The sequence below is a fragment of the Apus apus genome, chromosome 5 (assembly GCF_020740795.1).
Source record: "Apus apus isolate bApuApu2 chromosome 5, bApuApu2.pri.cur, whole genome shotgun sequence".
In the NCBI taxonomy this organism is placed as follows: Eukaryota; Metazoa; Chordata; class Aves; order Apodiformes; family Apodidae; genus Apus; species Apus apus.
The window spans coordinates 41610295-41628816 of NC_067286.1; the positions used below are offsets into that span (position 1 = coordinate 41610295).

Genomic DNA, 18522 nt, shown 5'->3' on the forward strand with positions numbered 1-18522 from the left:
GCTTCTTCAGTTTTGGATCACCTGCAAGCTTTAGCCCTCTCTCTGATCTTTACTAAGGAAAGGATAATGGAGACTCCCATCCTGAGTTTCAGCTCTGTCTGTATTAGGGTATGAACAGCTAATGACAACTCATTTTCAGCTGTGTCAGCAACCTGAACTGACATTCCACCACATTCCTGTGCCACCCCATAGCAGAGGGTGGAAATGGAAACCCAAGGGGGAGCAAACAGCAGAGGCCAGGTTCTGTGTGGCTTAAACCTCCATGGAGCCTCACCACTGGCTCCTGCTGTGATATCTTAACGATTCTGCCTTTTTCTTCTCCGTGCTCTGTGACTTAATTAGCCTTTCCCCCTCCTGTGGGCCAAACTGCTCTTCTTTTCAATCCTTATTCCTTGTGCTTTGCCTCTAACAGTGTCTTTCTACTGTACACTTCAAAGGCTTTGCTCACTGCATCTCCCCTGTGCCAGCAGCAGCTGGTAACACCCCAAAACAGGCCGGGTCTGCCATGAACTGTCACAGTCCTTGAAATGGCTTCAGGCCCTTTGGATTCGAGCAAGAAGCTGGCATGGGGGAGGAGGGGTGGAAAGTTTTTCACCATTTCACCTCTGGGAAAAGTTATTAGTAACACAGGAAAAGCGAGGGGGAAAGCAGCCCCCTCCTCCACCCACCCTCCCCAGTGGAGAGCCTGCTGAGGGCAGAGTGCTTTTATGTGCAAGTGGGAGGGAAGGAGAGTGTTAGAGTTTCAGAGGGAAACACTTTGATCTTGACTTTGAATCTTGATCTCTTACAGTTCCCAGCTCTCCCCCACCCCTCCCACCTAGAGCCAGGACCCCAGGATGTGGCCAAGACTCCCAGTCCTCACCCAGTGCTGTGGTACTGCACTTGGTGCTTCACTCTTCATTCCCTCTCACATGCCTGGGAGCCTTGGGGAGCCTCAGGGAGCAAGGACATAGCACACTGGCACCAGGTTCAAACCTTCCCTCCCATCTCACAGGGTGGGATGGAAGAGGGAGCCCAGCTGACCAGAAGCCAGAAGGGAAAACAGCCCTGAGCCAAGCAGAGGAGAATTAGAGATAGGACCTACTGTCAGGGCTCCACTAACCCAGGGCAGGGGACAGGCAGACTGGGTTTTCCTGTGCACTACTGGTGCATTAGACTGGTCAGTCCTGAACGTCACCCAGAAGATGAAGTGGGAGGCAGCCACCATTATCAGAGTGACAGGGTGCTGTGGGTGACTCTCAGGGGACAGCACTGAGGTCCCCTGGTCCCACAAGGAGGGATCTTAAGCCGGAAAGCAGAAAACAGCAACGAGGACCCTGGGTGTTCCCAATGGGATGGGAAGAAGGTGGCTCTGAGGGATGCTAGAGGGTGAGGAATGACCCTGAGCTCTGAGTCCCTGCAGAGGAAGAGTGGGACAGGTTGCAAAAGAGCCTTTGAGTCTTCCAGTCTCTTGTCTTAAAATGGGACCTAGTGCCCAGGCCAGCTCCCTGCTTCCCTTGGGAAGATGAAACTGCTGGCTGGGACTTCCTGCCAAGCTGTTCTAAAGCTTAGGCCACATTCTTCTGCCCTCTGTGCCATCCCTCTGTCCTCCATCACACAGCTGAAGTCACCTCTGTTAACTGCTCAGGCTCACTGAGGTTGATGCACTTGGCTGTCCCTGCCCAGCAGTTCTCACTTCAGCACCACTAAACAGATTTTGGTTCTTGCATCCTCTCCTGTAATTCAATCACTCTAGTGCTGTTGCTCCTGGCTGAAAACTCCCTATAGTGTGTCACTGTCCCTCCCAGTGTGATATGAGTGGAACTGAACCAAATCGCAATTGCCTTTCTGCTGGCACCCAGCATCATCCCGGGGCATGCACAGAGATGAGGGTGCCTCATGGGACCTCTCCACAGAGCCCAGAAGTCTGTCTGTCTGAGCATCCCTTAAAGGGCTCCAGCACCGGCATGAGGCAGCTGGTTCAGAAATAGTTTCAGAGCTGGGAAGGAGAATTACCAGACAATGTGAACCCTTAAACATGACTTCTGTAATTCAGTTTGAACAAGTTACTACAAAAATTATGGTGGGCTCCATGTTTTCCAGGTCATCGTTTGTCATAGTCACACCAGAGCCATTTGCCCTTACTTCCCCCAAAAACTGGTGGACTGGAGCTCCAGCAACCCTATTTCTGTTCCCATCTCAGGCTGCAAGCTACACTCTTTCCCTGTGGAGCAACAGCAGGCACAGGGGAGAAACCCAGCCAATACAGCAGACAGTTAGGACCCTCCTGGGAGCCTCCATACTCTAAGTTCTGCCAGTCCCTCAGCAGTGCCAGCTCCCCCAGCTTCCCAGAAGGAAGTTTCTAACTCTGTGGTTGTCCGAAGAAAGATGGAAAAACCAGAAGCTGGGGCACAGGCAATGGCTTTGAGGGGACAGACATGTCAATTTAGCCCATATAGGTCAAATTGTTCCGTTTCCAGAGGTGGTTTTGGCAACTGTTATACAATCTGAACTGCCCCAAATAGCATTTGGCTGCCCCAGGTGTTTCAGCCGTATCTCATCCTATCTGAATGGTCGGCACTGTTGTGGGTAGGGTGCTCTGTCTCCCCGCACTCCTGGAGGTCTCCTAGGTGGGAGTGGAGGTGGGACTGGGGAATAACCGAGTGTTTGAATCTTGTTGCCATGTGTGGCACTGTTGGGATTATCACATTACAGTGACAGAGCCAGAGGAAGCTCTACAAACATCCAGCACCAATTCCTTGGGACACCCTTCCTCATCAGGTTCAAACCAACTAGAATTTTACCTGCTGAACATGGAGGCTGCTCTTGACCTGCTCATGCCCAAACTTAGAGTAGTAAAATCTGCCTTCCAGCACAGCTGGAAATACAGTGCTCTGAGACCCATGTGTGGCAAGATATCTCTGCAGCTTTACTCTGGGACTTGTCTGAGAGCAGATGTGCTTCAGGCAGGTTAAAGCACAACAGGCAGAAAAGCTTCTGGCAGCCAGAGCTAAACTGCAAAGGTCTCCATGGCCTACTGTCATGCTGAAGCATCCTGCACTAAATCAGGGAGCACTCTGGTCCCCCACTGAACTCCTCCAAGGAACAGAAAAATGCTAACTACTTGTTTATATGCTGGAAGCCGGTGTGTGCAGTCATCTGCATAACAGAACTGCCCGGGCTGTCTCTTTGTGTGTTTTCCAGCTCCTATGTTAATCACTGACCCTGCTGACTCTGGCATTTACCAGTGTCTCACTGCCCTGTGAGCACCGCTTTGCATTTGCAACCAAAGAAGTTAAAAGGATGAAGGATGAGAAGGGAAGCTCAGCAGCTGTGGATATGAACACCAGCCTGCCCAGGGAAAAAATCTAGGACTGGCCAAGTTGATAGTGAGAACAGAGCTGGCTTTGGAGATAGGAAGATTGCCAGAGGGGAAAAAAAAAAAAAAGTTCACCAGGGGATGGTTTAGGTCTCTCTTCCTTGCGCTGTAGCTTTCATGTGTCCAGTGAGAGTGACTCCTGTGAGCACTGCAGGCAGGGCTTTGTTGTCAGCTGGGGTAGTAGCTCCTAGCTGAGGCTGGGAGGACTCGCAATCAGTCAGTTCACAGCTTCCAGGGAGCCTGTTCCTCCTGTCAAACCCTCTTGTCTTGGCCTCCCCCTGTGCTCTTTGGCTCAGATGTGAGACAAGAGAAGTGAGAAAAAATGCTCTGGGGTATGCGCTTCTGGGGGAGGTGGGACTCGGTGAACATGTGCCTTGATGCGTGCTGCAATGCTTGGTCCTCTTGCTTGGTCCCGGACTAACACAAGAGAGAGGGCAGCAGGAAATAAAGTGGAGTTGGGCACATCTTTCCTGATTGAAAAGTCTGTGTTTTGCTTTCTGTCCAAATTGCACAAGAATCCCATGCATGGTGTCTCTACAAGCCCTCCTGCTCTCTTGTTGCCAAACACTGCGGCAGAAATGATTGACCTCAGTGAGGTTCTCCTCAGGTGGTGATATGTGAGGAAGGAAAGCCCTGCCATCTCTGACATGAGAAGCTATTTTGTGCCGCTTGCTGGGTGAGGGGTTTGTGGTGGGGCCTGAGCTTGTCCCCAAAGGTAGGCTGGGGAGAGGAAAGCAGATGGTGCCTGCAACTGCAGCTCCACAAACAAGGGGACATGATGCACCATGACGAGTTGGTGAAGATGCCAGCTCTTCTTTGTTGTCCAAGTTGTGCCCCATCTTGTTAAAACATACCCAGTCACCACACCTAGGAGCAGACTGGCTCCAAGGGGATCCATTTCTGGGTGGTATAACTTGGGATGAAGCAGATTCTGGGGGAAGCTCTAGGGGTTCTGGGCTTGTGAAGAGGATGCAGGGTGGAGCTGGCATTGGTGGCTCAGTGATACCAGAGTGAGGTGCCTGGCGTGCAGGGTGTTTGCACAGCCTCACGTGATGCCTGAGGGATGGGATGAACCCATTGTGTGAGTGGAGTTAAGGAAGGGAACCTCGGCCCCAAGATTAGGCCAGGGAGGCAGTGGGGCAGATAGCAGGGAGGAAGGCTGCTCCACCGAGGGTCCAGACACAGGCCAGTTGATGCTAGCCTGTCTGGGAGGCTGTCCAGAGCCAAGGGCAAGGAAAAGGCTGCCATCATTTGGGTGCCTCCCACAGACAAATGATAGGGTTTTGAAGAGCAGCACAGCTAAGCTTTGTCAGCTCTATGAGTCCAGGGGTTCCATCAGCATTGTCTTGCCACGGGGAGGATGGATGCCACTTAGGGAAGGAAGAGAAGAGAGTAATTATCTCCTAGTTAGCTAGTAAGGAAGGACCCTGGCCCTGGCAGGAGCAAGAGGGGAGAGGGGGCAGACATGCACATTGGCTATGCCAACGCCACAGTCCTGGGCTGCAGTGACACCCACTCAAGATCTGCCCGCACCCCGTGGGACACGAGGGGTGCCCCATGCCAGCACCCAGCTCCGTCACCCACGACGGGCCTGCAGGCCGGCGCAGGGCAGGATGCCGAGGGGCAGCAGGGTGCTGGGGAGCGGCGGGGCGCAGCGGGGCGGGCCGGCGGGAGGCGGCGGGCCCTTTAAGCGCGGCGGCGGCGGGACAATGGCCATTATCACTTTAGCTTTGGAAGTGACCCCCGGCCCGCTCCGCTTTCATCTGGGCCGGGGCCGCGGGGATGGCCAGCTTCCTGGCGGGGGAGGGGGCGGAGGGGGCAGGCGGGAGGGGCGGCCCGGCCCGGCCCGGCTCGGCCCGGCGCCGCACGCCGGCTCCCGAGGGTCACTGCGGGGCTGGCACCGGGGCGGCGGCGGGTCCGCGCCGCTTCCTGCCGCCGCCCTTAAAGGTGCGGGGCGGCCCAGGGCACGGGTGGGGCGCGACCCGACGAGCCAGGTGAGTGCGGAGCGGGGCTGGGCAAGCGCCGTCGGGGCCGCGGCTCCCCGCCATCCCTCTCCGACCCCCGCCCCACGGGCTGCCTCGCCGCGGCGGGCACCTTCCTCCGGCGGCCGGGCGCCCCGTCCTGCCCTCCCCTCGGTCCCTGCTCGGCGGCTACCCGGGCACCGGCGACCTCTCCCCCGCCCGGGGCCGTTGGGCCCTTTGTCTGCCGGGCGCGGGGAGCGGCCGCCCGTGCTCCCACCCGGGGCGCGGGGCCGCCTGGGGGCGGCCGCCCGGAACCGCCTCCGCTGCCTTCGGGAGAGGCGGGGGCGGCCGCGGTGCGCGCTCCCGGGGGGCCGGCGCTGGCGGCGGCTGTCAGGAGCTGCTGCCCCTTGAGCTGCCCTGCCCTGCCCTGCCCGAGAGACGGCTGAACCCGGGCTTGGACGCAGTGCTTTGGCCTAGGTTACGGCGGGTCGCTGGCTTTTCGCTCTCCAGGCGAGTGCTGCCTCATTTCTGGGCTTCGATGGAAACGCGGGTGTTGGCAGATGGTGCAGGCTTCTCCTGCTGTCTGGGCTGCCAGTGCGGTGCGCTCACCAGAAACCCCCTGGGATTTCTAGTGTGATGATTTTCTAGGTAGCTTCTGGAGGCTACTGCTTCTGCTGTGTGGTTACAGTGGTTCAAACCTCTCCTCTCAACTGAGAGACTTCACAGCTGGTGTGGCCTGAGCCCAGAGCTAGGGCTGGGAAATGAGCCACCTAACCCATCTGGACTTGGGTGCATGGACACCCCTGCTCCTGCAAGGCACTGGCAGCCCTGGGCAGCCAGAGTGGCAGAAGCTTGAGGTCTCCTGGATTCCTGCTGGTGGGAGCATTTTTGGGGATGGCTGGGGGAACTTGCACTACTGGATGCCACCAGACCATCAGTTTAGGTGAGGGAATGTGATCTGCAAGTGTTTGCTTATCTGTTACAATGCAAAGGCAGCCAAGTTAGGTAAAACCTCCTTTATCAGTGGTGAAAAACTCCCTTGGTTACCTCTTGGTGCTGAGGCAGTTTAGGAAGCACTTGTCTGTCGTGTTCAGCTGGCTTTGCTGGAGGTGGACACATAAAAATGTTCTTTTTGCAGCAGGTCCTCTGTGTTGAGAGCTACTGGGGTTGATTTGATGACTAACCGAAGTCCCCAGCTTGGCTGATTTCTGTTTCTGGGTTACTGGAGCACCTTTCCACCCTGCCCCTGGAACTCAGCTGTGCTGTTTCAGCTGCAGATTCTGCCTTAGGATCGCTTTTGAGGTTCTGTTGCTCTGAGCAGCAGGAGCTGGCGGTGACATAGAGGCTGTTGGGTTATTGCTGAAGGATTGAATCCTGTGCCTCCACATCTCCCTGTTGCACTCCCTCTCCCACCTAAGCTACAAGGGGGTAGGAGAAGCCCACTTGGCTATAAAGAGCAGGGTTGTTGCAGATGACCCCTAGCTGTGTCAGCTCCTCCAGGGGAAAAGCTTGTCTTGCCTTTCTTGGCTCTGCTGGTGAGCACTCAGCTGGGCTGTGGGGCTGAAAGGGGAGGCTGTGGTGGTGGCCACAGGGGGAGGTAGTTTGCCCTGAAATGGTTTAGCAGGCCATGGAGAGGGAGGACTTGGGCTCTGCCAGCCCTGCAGCTCTCCTGAGGGATGCCTTTGCTTCAGCTCCTGGAGCATATTTTGTTCACCGTGGGCTAAGTCAGAATTTTTATAAACTTCTGCAAAGTTCCAGGGGAACAACAATACCTCACCTCAAGTGACAACCCTGCACTTACTCAGACCAGGATTTTAGGAGAAGTTTTTCTCCCCTGGTTCACAGCTGTTTGCATTCTCCTGTGTTGTCTCTGATACCTGATGTCCCACAGCTGTGGGAACAGCTGTAAGAGAAGGCCTTGGCCCCTGACATGCAGGAGACTGGGAAGGAGCATGGAGCAGGGGAAAGGAGTTGATTTGGTGACTAGCTGTGGCCTGATGAAAGGCAAGAGGCAGTGGCACAGAGGTTCCTTGCAGTGAAGTAGCTGGGACGTGGCCATGCGATTCTGTGGCATCTTGTTCTGTTTGGTCATGGCCAGGGGCTGTAGATGCTACGGCAGTAATAACCTTATGTGCCGTGGGCGTGGGGTGGAGAATCAGGAGAGGTCAGGAAGGACATGGGCTTTACTGTGGAGCTGCTGCTTTTCCTGCCTGGCTCTGCTGTTTCCACATCTCCGTGTAGAGTTGTGAGCACATAGTGACACCTGTTAAGTGTTGTGAGAGGGTGGGTCTCCAGCTGGGACATGAATCAATTAGACTACAAAGTGATGCTCTACATGTTGGGGGTGGCATGTGAATGAGCCTTAGGAGGAAGTGGACCAGATTGGGTTTCCTAGTGAGTGAAGTGTTTGTAGTTGCTGGGAGAAAACTGGTTCAAGAAGGAGAGATTGCACTGGCTGATGAGGGCAAAAGGTGCTGCAGAGGAATGCGTTGATGGAACTGGATCATGGGGTATGGACTACAGTCATCGTGGAAGCTTTTGGAGCAGTGAGGGTAGAGCCATGTAGGCATCAGGACCAAAGCTAACAAAAGTAGAGGTGTAGGTTTGACCCTTTGTCTGATTGTCTGAATGAGAACTGGCATTAGGAGGGAGGTAGGAAGGACAGGACTGGGACAGGCTCAGGTGTGCAAGGGTGTTCTGTACAGCCTCTGAATTACCCACCCAACACTCGTGCTCTGTTGGCACTTCTGAGTTGCCTTCTGTCTGGTAGCTTGCCTAAGAGAAGCCCTCCTTTTGTGGTTGGTGGTGTGTGTCTGCTGAGCAGCAAGTGACATCTAGTGTCAGCTCAGGCAGCAGTAACCAAGGCTTGGGCTGGCTCTGGCCCTTCCTCCCCATCCCAGGTTCTGTGACAGTGTTTTTTGGTGCATGCAATAGGTGCAGCTGCAGTTCCGTGCTCTGAGGGAGGGGACAAGCTCATTACCCCATTTCTCTTAGGCTGAAGACCTTGAGTGAGATCCCTCCATGCCTCCATGTATTGTTGCTATGTCACAAGGTCCCTTCCTGCAGAAATGACAAATGTTTGTCTTTCAGGCTCTCTTCTCTCTGGGTGCTGGCAGCAGGCTGGTGAAATAAAAGGGATAGAGCTATTGGTGGGAGCATCGAGTATAGGGGGTGAGACTGGGTACAAGGCCAGGTGTGTGTGGGTAGGAGGTGACCTGGTCTCCCACCCCGATGGATGCGGTTCCCTTCTTAGTTTCACCTGGAGAAGTCTCTGGAGGCTGTGTGCCATGCATGCTGCCCACAGGAGTTCACTGAAGAGCAAGCTGCGCCCATGTCCCTGTCCCAGGTCTGCCTGTGGGGACCCAGGCCCTGTTGTCCTTGGGTGCATGGGTGGTGGGGTGAGCAGTGGCCTTTCCTCTGCCCTCTTTCCTGGTCCTGTCCTTTAGGGAAGAGCTGGACCCAGAGGCCAGACCCCTGGAAGTCTGGAGCACGCACCATCTTAAATCTCCAGTAACTTCTTTCTTTTTGCCATCCTTCAGGATGATCCAGCGGCACCAACTGGTGCAGTCTGTGCTGCAGGAGCTGCAGGAAGCCACTGAATGCTATGGTCTGGAGGGCCTCACCAGTGCCGCGCTGGAGGCAGAGAGGACCCTGTCATCTTTCTCCCTGCCTGGCTATTGTGGGAGGCAGTTCCAAGAGGAGCTTGAGGTTGACCGGGTAGCCAGGAGCCTCTATCCTGAGGATGCCCCAAGTAACATGCTGCCTCTGGTTTGCAAAGGTGAGGGGAACCGCCTCTTTGAGGCTGCCAGCGTGCTGCTCTGGGGCAACCCCAGCCTCAGCCTGGAGCTGCAGGTACGTACAGTGGTGGAGATGCTGCTGCACAAGCAATATTACTTGAATGGCATGATCGACTCCAAGGTGATGCTGCAGGCTGCCCGCTACTCCCTCTGCACTGAGGAGACCCCAGAAATGACCAAACTCCCTATGACTATCCTGGAAGCTATCTTCGATGCTGACATCAAAGCTACCTGTTTTCCTGGCACCTTTGCCAACATGTGGCACGTCTATGCTCTTGCCTCAGTACTTCAGTGCAACATCTACTCCATCTACCCCATGAGCAACTTGAAGATCCGGCCCTATTTCAACCGGCTCATCAGGCCCAGGAAGTGTGGCCCGCGAACCTCCACGCTCCACATCATGTGGTCGGGGCAGCAGCTCTCCCGGCAGGTCTTCAAAGCGCAGTACTTTGTGGCTGTGGTTGGCCTGGAGGAGCTGGAACCCACAATGCCTTTGCCAGAGCCTCCCGTCCAGCCCATGAAGACCCTTGAACTGTTGAATAGTGACCCTCAGCTGACCTACTCCAACCTGCGTGACAGGTACAGCATTACCAAGAGCACCTTCTACCGCTGGAAGCGCCAGTCTCGTGAACATCGGCAGAAAGCGGCTGCCAGGTTTGCAGCTAAACACTTCCTCCAGTCCTGTTTCCAGGAGGGCAATATAATCCCCCTCCAGCGCTTCCGACAAATGTTTCCAGAAATTTCCCGATCCACATACTATGCCTGGAAGCATGAGATGCAGAGCATGGCCAGTGGTGAGGCCTCTGCTCTGGCTGAGGTTCATGCATTGCAAGAGCTTCACAGGGATGTTCCAAAAAAGGCTGATGTGGATGAGCCAGCGAATTTGGGTGGCAGCTTAAGATCCCCGAGTCCTTCCCTAGACCCCATACAAGCAGGGATCTTCATGCAAGGAGCCAAATCCTACCTAGAGAAGTGCATTTCCATGAACACTCTGGTGCCTTACCGGTGCTTCAAGCGCAGCTTCCCTGGCATCTCCAGGTCCACTTACTACAACTGGCGAAGAAAAGCAATCAAGGAGAACCCCAACTTCAAACCTCCCCAGACTCCCTTGGATAACCAGAAACCTCTAGTGATAGCTAAGCCGTTCCTCCAGTTAAAGCCAAGCAGTGTGCCTGTTAGGAAGAGGCTGAATGGAGATCGGCCAGCACCCAGGAGTCTACTGCAGCTCAAGCCTTCTCTGTGCTGGAGAAAGCAGCTGCGAGATGTCGCCAAGAGGCAGGTCCAGCAGTGGCGGCTGCCATTCTGCAAGTACCGCCTGCGCTACCCATCTCTTTCCTCCACAGCCTACTGGTTTTGGAAGGGCAGCGGCCGGGCCCTCGGGCAGCATCGCCTACCCTGGACCAGCTGCAGCCGGTCATTGAGCCAGATGGCTTCTGTGGCACCTCAGAGAGTGGAGCCAGGCCTCAAGCCCCAGTGCCACGTGGAGGTAGCCACCAAGCACCCAGATAAGCCAGCATCGGCCATGCCGTACAATGCCACCATTTCAGGCTATGCAGTGTCTGAGAGAGCCAAGAGCCGGATGTTTGTGATGGATGTGATCGCCACTGCCCAGTTCAAGGCGCAGGCCAAGCTGTTTCTGCAGCAGCGATTCGAGTCGAAAACCTTCCCCACCTACAAGGAGTTCAGTGCCCGCTTCCCACTCACAGCCCGTTCCACCTATTACATGTGGAAACGCGCCCTGCACGATGGGCTGACACTTGTGGATGCCTGAGCGCTGGTTGCCAGCTGGCTTGACCACAGCTCCTCTACTGACGTGTCCCTAGGCTCTCTGGTGGGGTGCCCGGGCTGGGGCCCCGCTCCAATTTTTGTTCCGGTTTTGTTTTGTTTTGTTCCTAGTCTCTGGTTTTCTTTTCTGTGTGGTTCAATCGGGCATGGGAGCATCTGCACGGTGCTCGTTCCCAGAGATGGCAGGAGTGGAAGGAGAAGGCACTAGTCTGTCTGAGCTGCCCCAAAGGAGAGGGGCTGGGAGGTTGTCCTCTCTTTGTGCTCAGAGGGTGAGGAAGGGAGGTAGTACAGTGCAGAGTCACAGGATGCTGCCAGGCCTCTTGAGATGGAGGATGTGAAGGTCTCTCAGCCCTGGGCTCTTGTTGGAATGAGTCATGTGGATGTGCAGGGTGGGCGTGGGGGTGCCCAGTATCCCCTTGGCAAGCAGAGCAGTACTGGCTCAGCTGTGGGAGGGGCTTGGGAGTGCTCAGCTTTATGGGAGGAGCATCTTTGATCTCTGCCCTTCCCAGCTAAGGAGAACAGAAGCTTCCACCTTGGCTTTCTTGCTTTTAATACCTGCCTCAGGTAACGTCTGCCCTAAAGGCAGAAGAGGCTGGTGGAGGAGGGAACTTTTTCGTGTCCCCACTGTAGTCTGTCTGCTGGGATCGTTGAGCTAGGAGTTGGTGTCCTTTGCAGGCTCTGGGGAAGCCGTCCCTGACCTTTCTTGTCTTAGTTGTAACCTCTTTCACACAATTCTTTATTCTCTCACAGCTGGCAGCTGCCTTACTTTCCTAGTGTCTCTTTTCCCTGGTGCCTGGGAAGAAGAGAGACCAAACCTTGTGTGCCCAGTGTCCCTGTGTCCCCTGTGCTGCAAGCTGAACACAACGTGGGTGTCTCCTTGCAGCAAGCCCAGATGCATATATCTCACCTGTAAGAAACCAAAGCAATAAAGACTCTTCCACTCCTAGTCCTGTGTGGTTTCTCACTCTTGCTGGTGTGATTTCTGGGCAAGGCTTTCTCTCTGTGTGCTTTCTAAAACTGGCTCGTGGGCAGGCAGAGCCTGTGCTCACTGCCATCCCTGCTGCTGTGAAGGTCCTCTTCTGGTTCCTGGGACCTGCTGGGGGTCATCTGCTTCGTGGTGCTCTGGAGGCTGGGCAGGGGCTGTGCTCTCCCTGGCAAGAGGCCAGGACTCTCCCCCAGGTGTAGGGCTGGGGACAACACAGTGGGCACACCTCTGTGTGACAGCAGCGACACAGTGGCAATGTCTGAGATGTTGGGGGTGGGGGATCCTGCCCTGTAGTGGTGATACTGTGCTGGGAGGCTGAAACCAGCTATTTGTACCACTGTCCTGCCAGCATCTTGGGGTGCAGGGCTGTGGGGGTCCTGGCCTGCCCAGGCTCTGCTGGAGTTCTCCAAAAAGCCCCATCTCCTCAGTGTGTGAGCTTCTCTGCAGTGTCAGCCAGCATGGCTGTGCAGAACTGAGCTGGGAGGTGTTGGAGCTGGCTGCTACCATTGTGGAGGGTGGTGGCAGCTGCAATACTTGCTCTTACTTCCCAGGAAGTTCTAGGGGTAAGAGCACCCTACAGATGTGAGGGGAGAGATTCTCTGGCTTCATTCACCATGAGCCTCCTAGGCAGAGGGGGACCTATGCCAGGAAGCTCTGCTGAGCTTTCCTCAGCATCAGCCTGTAGGAGAAAGGGATGCTCAGGGTTGTCTGTGGCACTCTTGGGTCTGAGCTACGTGGTGGGGCAGCCCTGGAGAAGCAGTGCTGAGCCAGTGGGGCATCACTTAAGAAACTACTTAGCTCCTTGATGCCAGTGGGACGTCACCACCCTTCTGTCCACCCCAGTGTAGCTCTTGCAGTCCCAGAGAGGGGAGCACTGAGTGCTCCAGGGAGGGAGGCACACAGGGAGCTGGGAGCTGCTGAGCAGTGCTGTGTGCCACTGCAGAGAGCCCTGGGTGCCTGGGCACTGTGTGTCAGGAAGTATTTGGAGTAATTAGCTGCCTTTGGTAGTGAGAAGTGACTTCTCACTACCAAACTCGTCCAAGGAAGTAAGCTGGTAATTACTCCAGAATGATTGCCCATGTTTCCAAACTGCCAGAGGCAGCTTTTGGCAGCAATAGTGACTGCAGTGGCTGTGAAGGTGGATGTGAGACCACCAGAGCATGCTCTTCCTTGGCTGAGCTGGGGGAAGAAGGGAGGGTGGGTTTTCTGGCTGTGGGTGCTAACACGGGCCCTATTTGTGTGGCCCTGAGGCTGGGCAGACTGTGCCAGGACATCCGTTGCCATGGTGCAGTATGGTAGGTGGCTGCCAGCTGCTGCTGAGGGCAGGTGAACCTCAGGAGAGCCTGGGGAACCTCAGTGGTGGGATGTACTTGGTGCTCTGCAGGATGGCGGGATGGCTTCTGCTTCTCTCTCACCTGACTCTCCCTGGACTGGGAGCTTTGTATGCCTCACACCAGGATTCAGGTGCAAGATTAATCTCTCCTGAGTGCTGGCCTTGGGCTTTCTTCCCTTGCCTTGCAAGGCATTTTTTAAGAGCCCTGGTGAAAAGATCTAGCTGTGATGTTTTTACTGCCCTGAGTTGGATGCCTGGGTGGGGCATGGTTACAATAATACTCATCCCTCTGAGGGGTTTTACAAGTGCCTTTATGTTTCTCCCTCCCTGGCCTTCATGGCAGCATGGTCATGGGGGAGTCTCTGCCAGTTGTGACTACCTAAATAGTGGGTGCTTGTTATTTACTGATGTAGTTTGTGGCTGAGTGGAGTTTAACTGGGGGGGAAGGAGGGAACTGTAGCACTCAATTCGTACCCATCACACTGCTCTTATATGGAGCTGGTGGGAGATGAATTTTAGGCAGCCCTACCTGCTCTGCACCACGCTGCTGGGTACTGGCTGATAAATGTGCATGTGTGGGGCAAGGTTTAGCTCAGGTGCCTCCCAAACTTCCTCTTGGGTGCTTAAAAGCACTGACCCCAGCAAAGACGGAGATGAAAAGGCAAATGAAATGCAGAGGCTGAGGGGCTGCAAACCCTGCAGGGAACAGCCTCCCACCTGCCTGTGATTTAGGGCTCTGTTCCACCACTAACATACCCCCCTTTGTGTCCATTGGAGGTGGTTTTCAGGTACAGAAGGTGGGTGACAGTGCAGCAGAGCCTGTCTGGATGCTGTTCTGGAGGTATGGTTGAGTATGCCCAAGCAAAGCTTTGGGGCACTTACCTGGTATGTGACAGCTCAAGCACCACTTGGCCTTTAGATTTTGCACAAACAACTGGTTTGTGCCAAGTGCAAATATTATTGATCTTAAAAGCATCTGAAGGTAGCAAAAGGATTGGGGTTTGCAAGACATCTTCTGTGCTTTGCTAAGGAGTAGCAGTTTAGCAGTGGTAGGAGGACAGAAAAGTCTGTACCACCATTTAAAACTACTCCTGAGCTGACAAGGCGACAAAAGCAATAAATTATCAAGAGTATCTATGTGGGGAGGGGAGAAAAGAAGATGAAGAGAAAAAGGAAAAAAGGATCTTTGGAATCAGTCTCCTGAGAAAATCCCTCCATAGGTCCAAGCTACAACCCAGCTGTTGAAACTAGAGTCCTTTTTCCTCCTGGTGCCTCTGTGGCATTTGTGAGGGATGATTTGTGGGGAACCATCTGCCTCTGGCAGGTTACAGCAGCCACAGCCAGGTCCTGGTTCTCCTACAGCCCTCTCTGCCTCCTTTCCGTTGAAACCCATCTCTCATGTGCTGTGGATGAAAATGTCTCCTGGAGTCCAGCTGCTGCCCACTGCTGCTTTGCCATTGTCCTTCAATATTTTTGCTGAACTGATTTGCTCTGTAGGTCTTTGTGTCAGATCTGCCTTTTTCATGCTGGAGCAATGGTTCAGGCCTTTCCCTGGACCCTGCCAGCTGGGGAGCTCCCTGCCTGCTGCAGCAATTCCTGCATCCAATCTCCTTGCATTTCAGCCCCTCTCCACCCCTCCTGCCTTCAAGGTAGCCCAGTTTCTTTATTCTTCTTCTGTATTTCCAAACCACCCTGATTTTGTCTTGTTAACAAACAGCACCAAGGCACCCCTCCTTCCTACGCCAACTTACTAGTGAAAATATGGAAGATCAATCCTTATATTGATCCTGAAGGATTTTGCCCTCTAGCTCAACAGCTCTTCTAAAATATTAATAAACTGTTAATACATGTCTTATCTTTTTTGAACCAGCCCTCACCTGACAACTGTTGGTGTGGCTCCATCCCAACAGTTTGGCCAAAGTCCAGATGCAGCATTCCCTGCCTTTTCTCTTATAGAAAACAAATGAGCTGATGTGTAATGCTAATGTAGCAGAGTCAACTTCTGTAAAATACTGGAGTTTTGGAGAAAATACTTAGATATGAAAGCCCTTTAGGAAAGGAAACTTGCATTTTTCTAGCCTAATACTATCAAGAGTTTACTACCTGTGCCTAGACTTTGGTATATTATTTTGAGAATGACATTTTGGCAGATGATAAATTAATTTGCATTTCATTTCTCCTTCACTGGCTTCTTCCTGTGCCCCTCTCCCCATCCCTCTTCCATCTCTTCAGTAACCACAGGTAGGAGAGCTGCAGAGGAATGGACACCCCCACCAAACTCAGGTGTTTGAGAATAAAATTCTATCTTCCTAGCATTTCTGCAGCTTGCTGAGTCTGGGCAGGGGTGGGCAGGGAATGAAAAGGACCCCTTGCCTGTGGGGCTGTCCCCCAGCTCCCCATGTCAGGAGAAGGCAGCATTCCAACTGCACTCCAGCTTCTGCCATACACTGGGTTTGGTCCTGATTGACATTTTTATTAAGAAGCAATATTGACTTTAAAGTGAAGCCAGCAAACACTGAATGGACCAAAAACCAGTTAAGTGCCACGTCTCCAAAAGTAAAGAAAGAGCCCCAGGATGGACACCTGGTGGAGCCAGGGGCATTTCTGCTAGGAAGCCTCTGAGAGGGAAGCCTCATTCCAAGGATGGGAGTGAGCTGAGTGCAGCCCTGCGGCCAGAACAGCTCCTGAGCAGAAATGAGGGGCAGGAGGGCTGTGTTGCCTGTGTCCAGTACTAGAGCAGAGGCAGGACATCACTGTTTTTGGAAGAGAATAATCTGGAAAATCCCAGATGAATCAGGGAACTTCACAGAGGAGCAGCAGTGGGGAAGTTGTCTCATACTGGGAAGAGAGCCCAGCAGCTCAGCCTCTTCAAGGCAGCAGAGATGACAGTGTGGGGAAAGGGAGCTGGGCAGACCTTGGTGACACTAGGGCTGAGGACCTAAGCAGCACATTTTTAAATGTCAGTGGAAATCAGCCATATGAACCGCTTCCCAAAGGCCTGGGTGGCTTTTGCTTGCTGAGAAAAGGAGGTGGAAGAATCCTGCACATGTGGGGAGAAGAGAGGCTCCTCTACCAGCCACATGTGAGCCCATATCTGAGTCCTCCTCTCTGGCACTGCTGGAGAGGCAGCACCAGCTCCTCTGCTCTGGGCAGCTTGGCCCAAAGGCAACTCCTGCCCATTTGGGGTGGGGGGACTCAGGGCCTGTCTAGCCTAGGAGCACACAACTTGGGTGCTTCTGGCACTTGTTAAGGCTTGAGTCTCCAAAGCCCCCAAAGTATGACTTGTGAGGATATTTAAATTGCATTCTTGAGATAAACCTTCTGAAGGGCAGTGGCAGTTTCCTTGCAAAGCCCTTGGCTGTGACATGCAGCCCAGGTGCCAGCAAGAGCAAAAATGAGGTGACCTCAGAGGAGCAATACATCTGTAGACATGGTCCCCAAATGACTGTGCCTGGACACCACAGGGGCATAGTGTGCCCCTGCACAGCCTCTCTGTGCTGCAGTGGGGACAAATGAGTATTGCAGAGTAACGCAGACACCTTCCAGTCTGACACCTTCGCCAACCCCTCCCAAGGCATCGCAGCAAGGCCCATGGATCCCTGGGAGCCACGCCGACAGCATCTGCCTTGTCTGCAGCAAGGTGTCCCCACCTAGTGCTCTGTTCCCTTTTGGCACTGCTTGTCCTGCCCCATGGGGACAGCTCGGTCCCACCAGTGGGTTCCTACATGTGGCTACCAGAGGCTGTGGAAGAGAGAGCTGATGCCTGTCTCTGCTGAGAGGAGAGGTAATGAGCCTCCTGATTTCACAGCAGCTGATGCCTTAGTAATGGCTCTTAATTGGCTTCTCTCTGCAAAAATCCTCTCCTGCCAGCCCTGGGAGAGATGTCATTGCCACAGGCTGTGCCTCCCCACACTTTCTCTGCTGCAGTCTGGTTTTGGGGAACAAAGGGGAAAGAACAACCTAGGCAAAGAGATGCACTGCTAAATGCTTTTTTTTCTTCTTTTTTTTCTTTTTTTTTTTCCAGAAATAGAAAATTTGCCCATCTCAGATAATTAGCTATTTCCTTACTGGATTGCTGTGAAGGGAAAACATTGATTGTGCCTTTAAGTGAAGCAAAGGATTTACTCTGATTTTATTTCCCTGTCTCTCTTTTCTTGCCAGCCTCCAGAGAACAGAGGGGGGAGAACCAAGGCATTTCTGCCCCACCAGCACTGGTTGCAAACCCACCCTACCAACAGGCACTGCTTAGAGAGCAGGCAGCTGCTTTGCCTCTGCAAGGGGTTGCATCCTCCTAGATGGATAAAGGTGCCAGGAGCACAGCAGGAAGGACACCACATGTCCTGCCCTGATGGTTTCAATGTCACCCACCTTGGGGATTACTCCAAGGAGAAGATTGGCTGGGAGGATGTGGGAGGACCAGTGCCCTAGTGGATCCTTTCAGCTGAGAAAGGGGACCTGGAGAGGTCATGTGTCCACCACAGACTGCACTAGCTTCTTTTTTCTTCTCCTCCATCCTCTCACTCACCTCATTCCTGTGGGGAAAAGGAGTGAGATCCAGCACAGCCCCCATCTGTGCATCTCTTGTCACCATTTCCCAGGCCTGGTCTGCAGGCAGCAGCCCCGTCTCAGCATGCTGCAGTGCTTGCTGAGAGCTGAGCAGCATGAGCAAAGCCACGGGAAGCAGGCAGTGGCTCAGATGCATCAGTTGCTCAGATCTGCCACCAAGGTCTCAATGCTTTTGTTCTAGGCAGCTTTCTCCCTGGCTGCATCCCAGAGGGATGCAGGATTCAAAGGCCACCCCCATCCACGCCTCCCCACCCATGGGCTCCGCCTGCCTTGTCTTTAGTGGCCTCTGAAGAGAAATGCCCACTAGGAAGTGCTCACCTTCATGTTGCAGGGCTTATGAAAGAAGCCCAAGCTGGACAGTGACATATTTTTCACTGTTAAGAAAAGAAACCAGAGCCCAGTGCACTTCAGACAGTACTGCTTTGAGCTCCTGGCTCAGCAAGGAGCATCTCTGGGCAGAGAAGGGATGGATGGGGCATTCAGTGGATCTTGGGGAGATGGGAGTGGGGCTGGCTCCATCCCCACGGTTTTGCCATCACAGCAGGAGGCCATCAGGGACACCTGGTGACAGCAGCACTTCTTGCAGCCAAAAGCTACCCAGTGTGTGAGATAAGAGAGAGGTGCCTGGGCATGGGTGTGGGGAAAGGAGGCAGGGGGTAGGATTTCTGGTGACATTTTGTCTGTCACTTGGTGGCACCAGCTTAGGCTGAGGGCTGGGATTTCTGGTGGGTCGACAG

General features: G+C 54.1%; 1 protein-coding gene across 1 annotated transcript; it reads left to right on the top strand.

Annotated features, from left to right (window-relative positions):
• Window positions 1-8859: 8859 nt before the first annotated feature.
• VRTN (vertebrae development associated) lies at window positions 8860-10887 on the top strand. The gene has a single exon (XM_051621720.1). The coding sequence runs from the start codon at window positions 8860-8862 to the stop codon at window positions 10885-10887; it is 2028 nt and encodes a 675-aa protein (XP_051477680.1).
• The last annotated feature ends 7635 nt before the right edge of the window (window positions 10888-18522 follow it).

Coding starts and splice junctions, on each gene's coding strand:
- VRTN (XM_051621720.1), top strand. CDS start 8,860: ATGATCCAGCGGCACCAACTGGTGCAGTCTGTGCTGCAGGAGCTGCAG.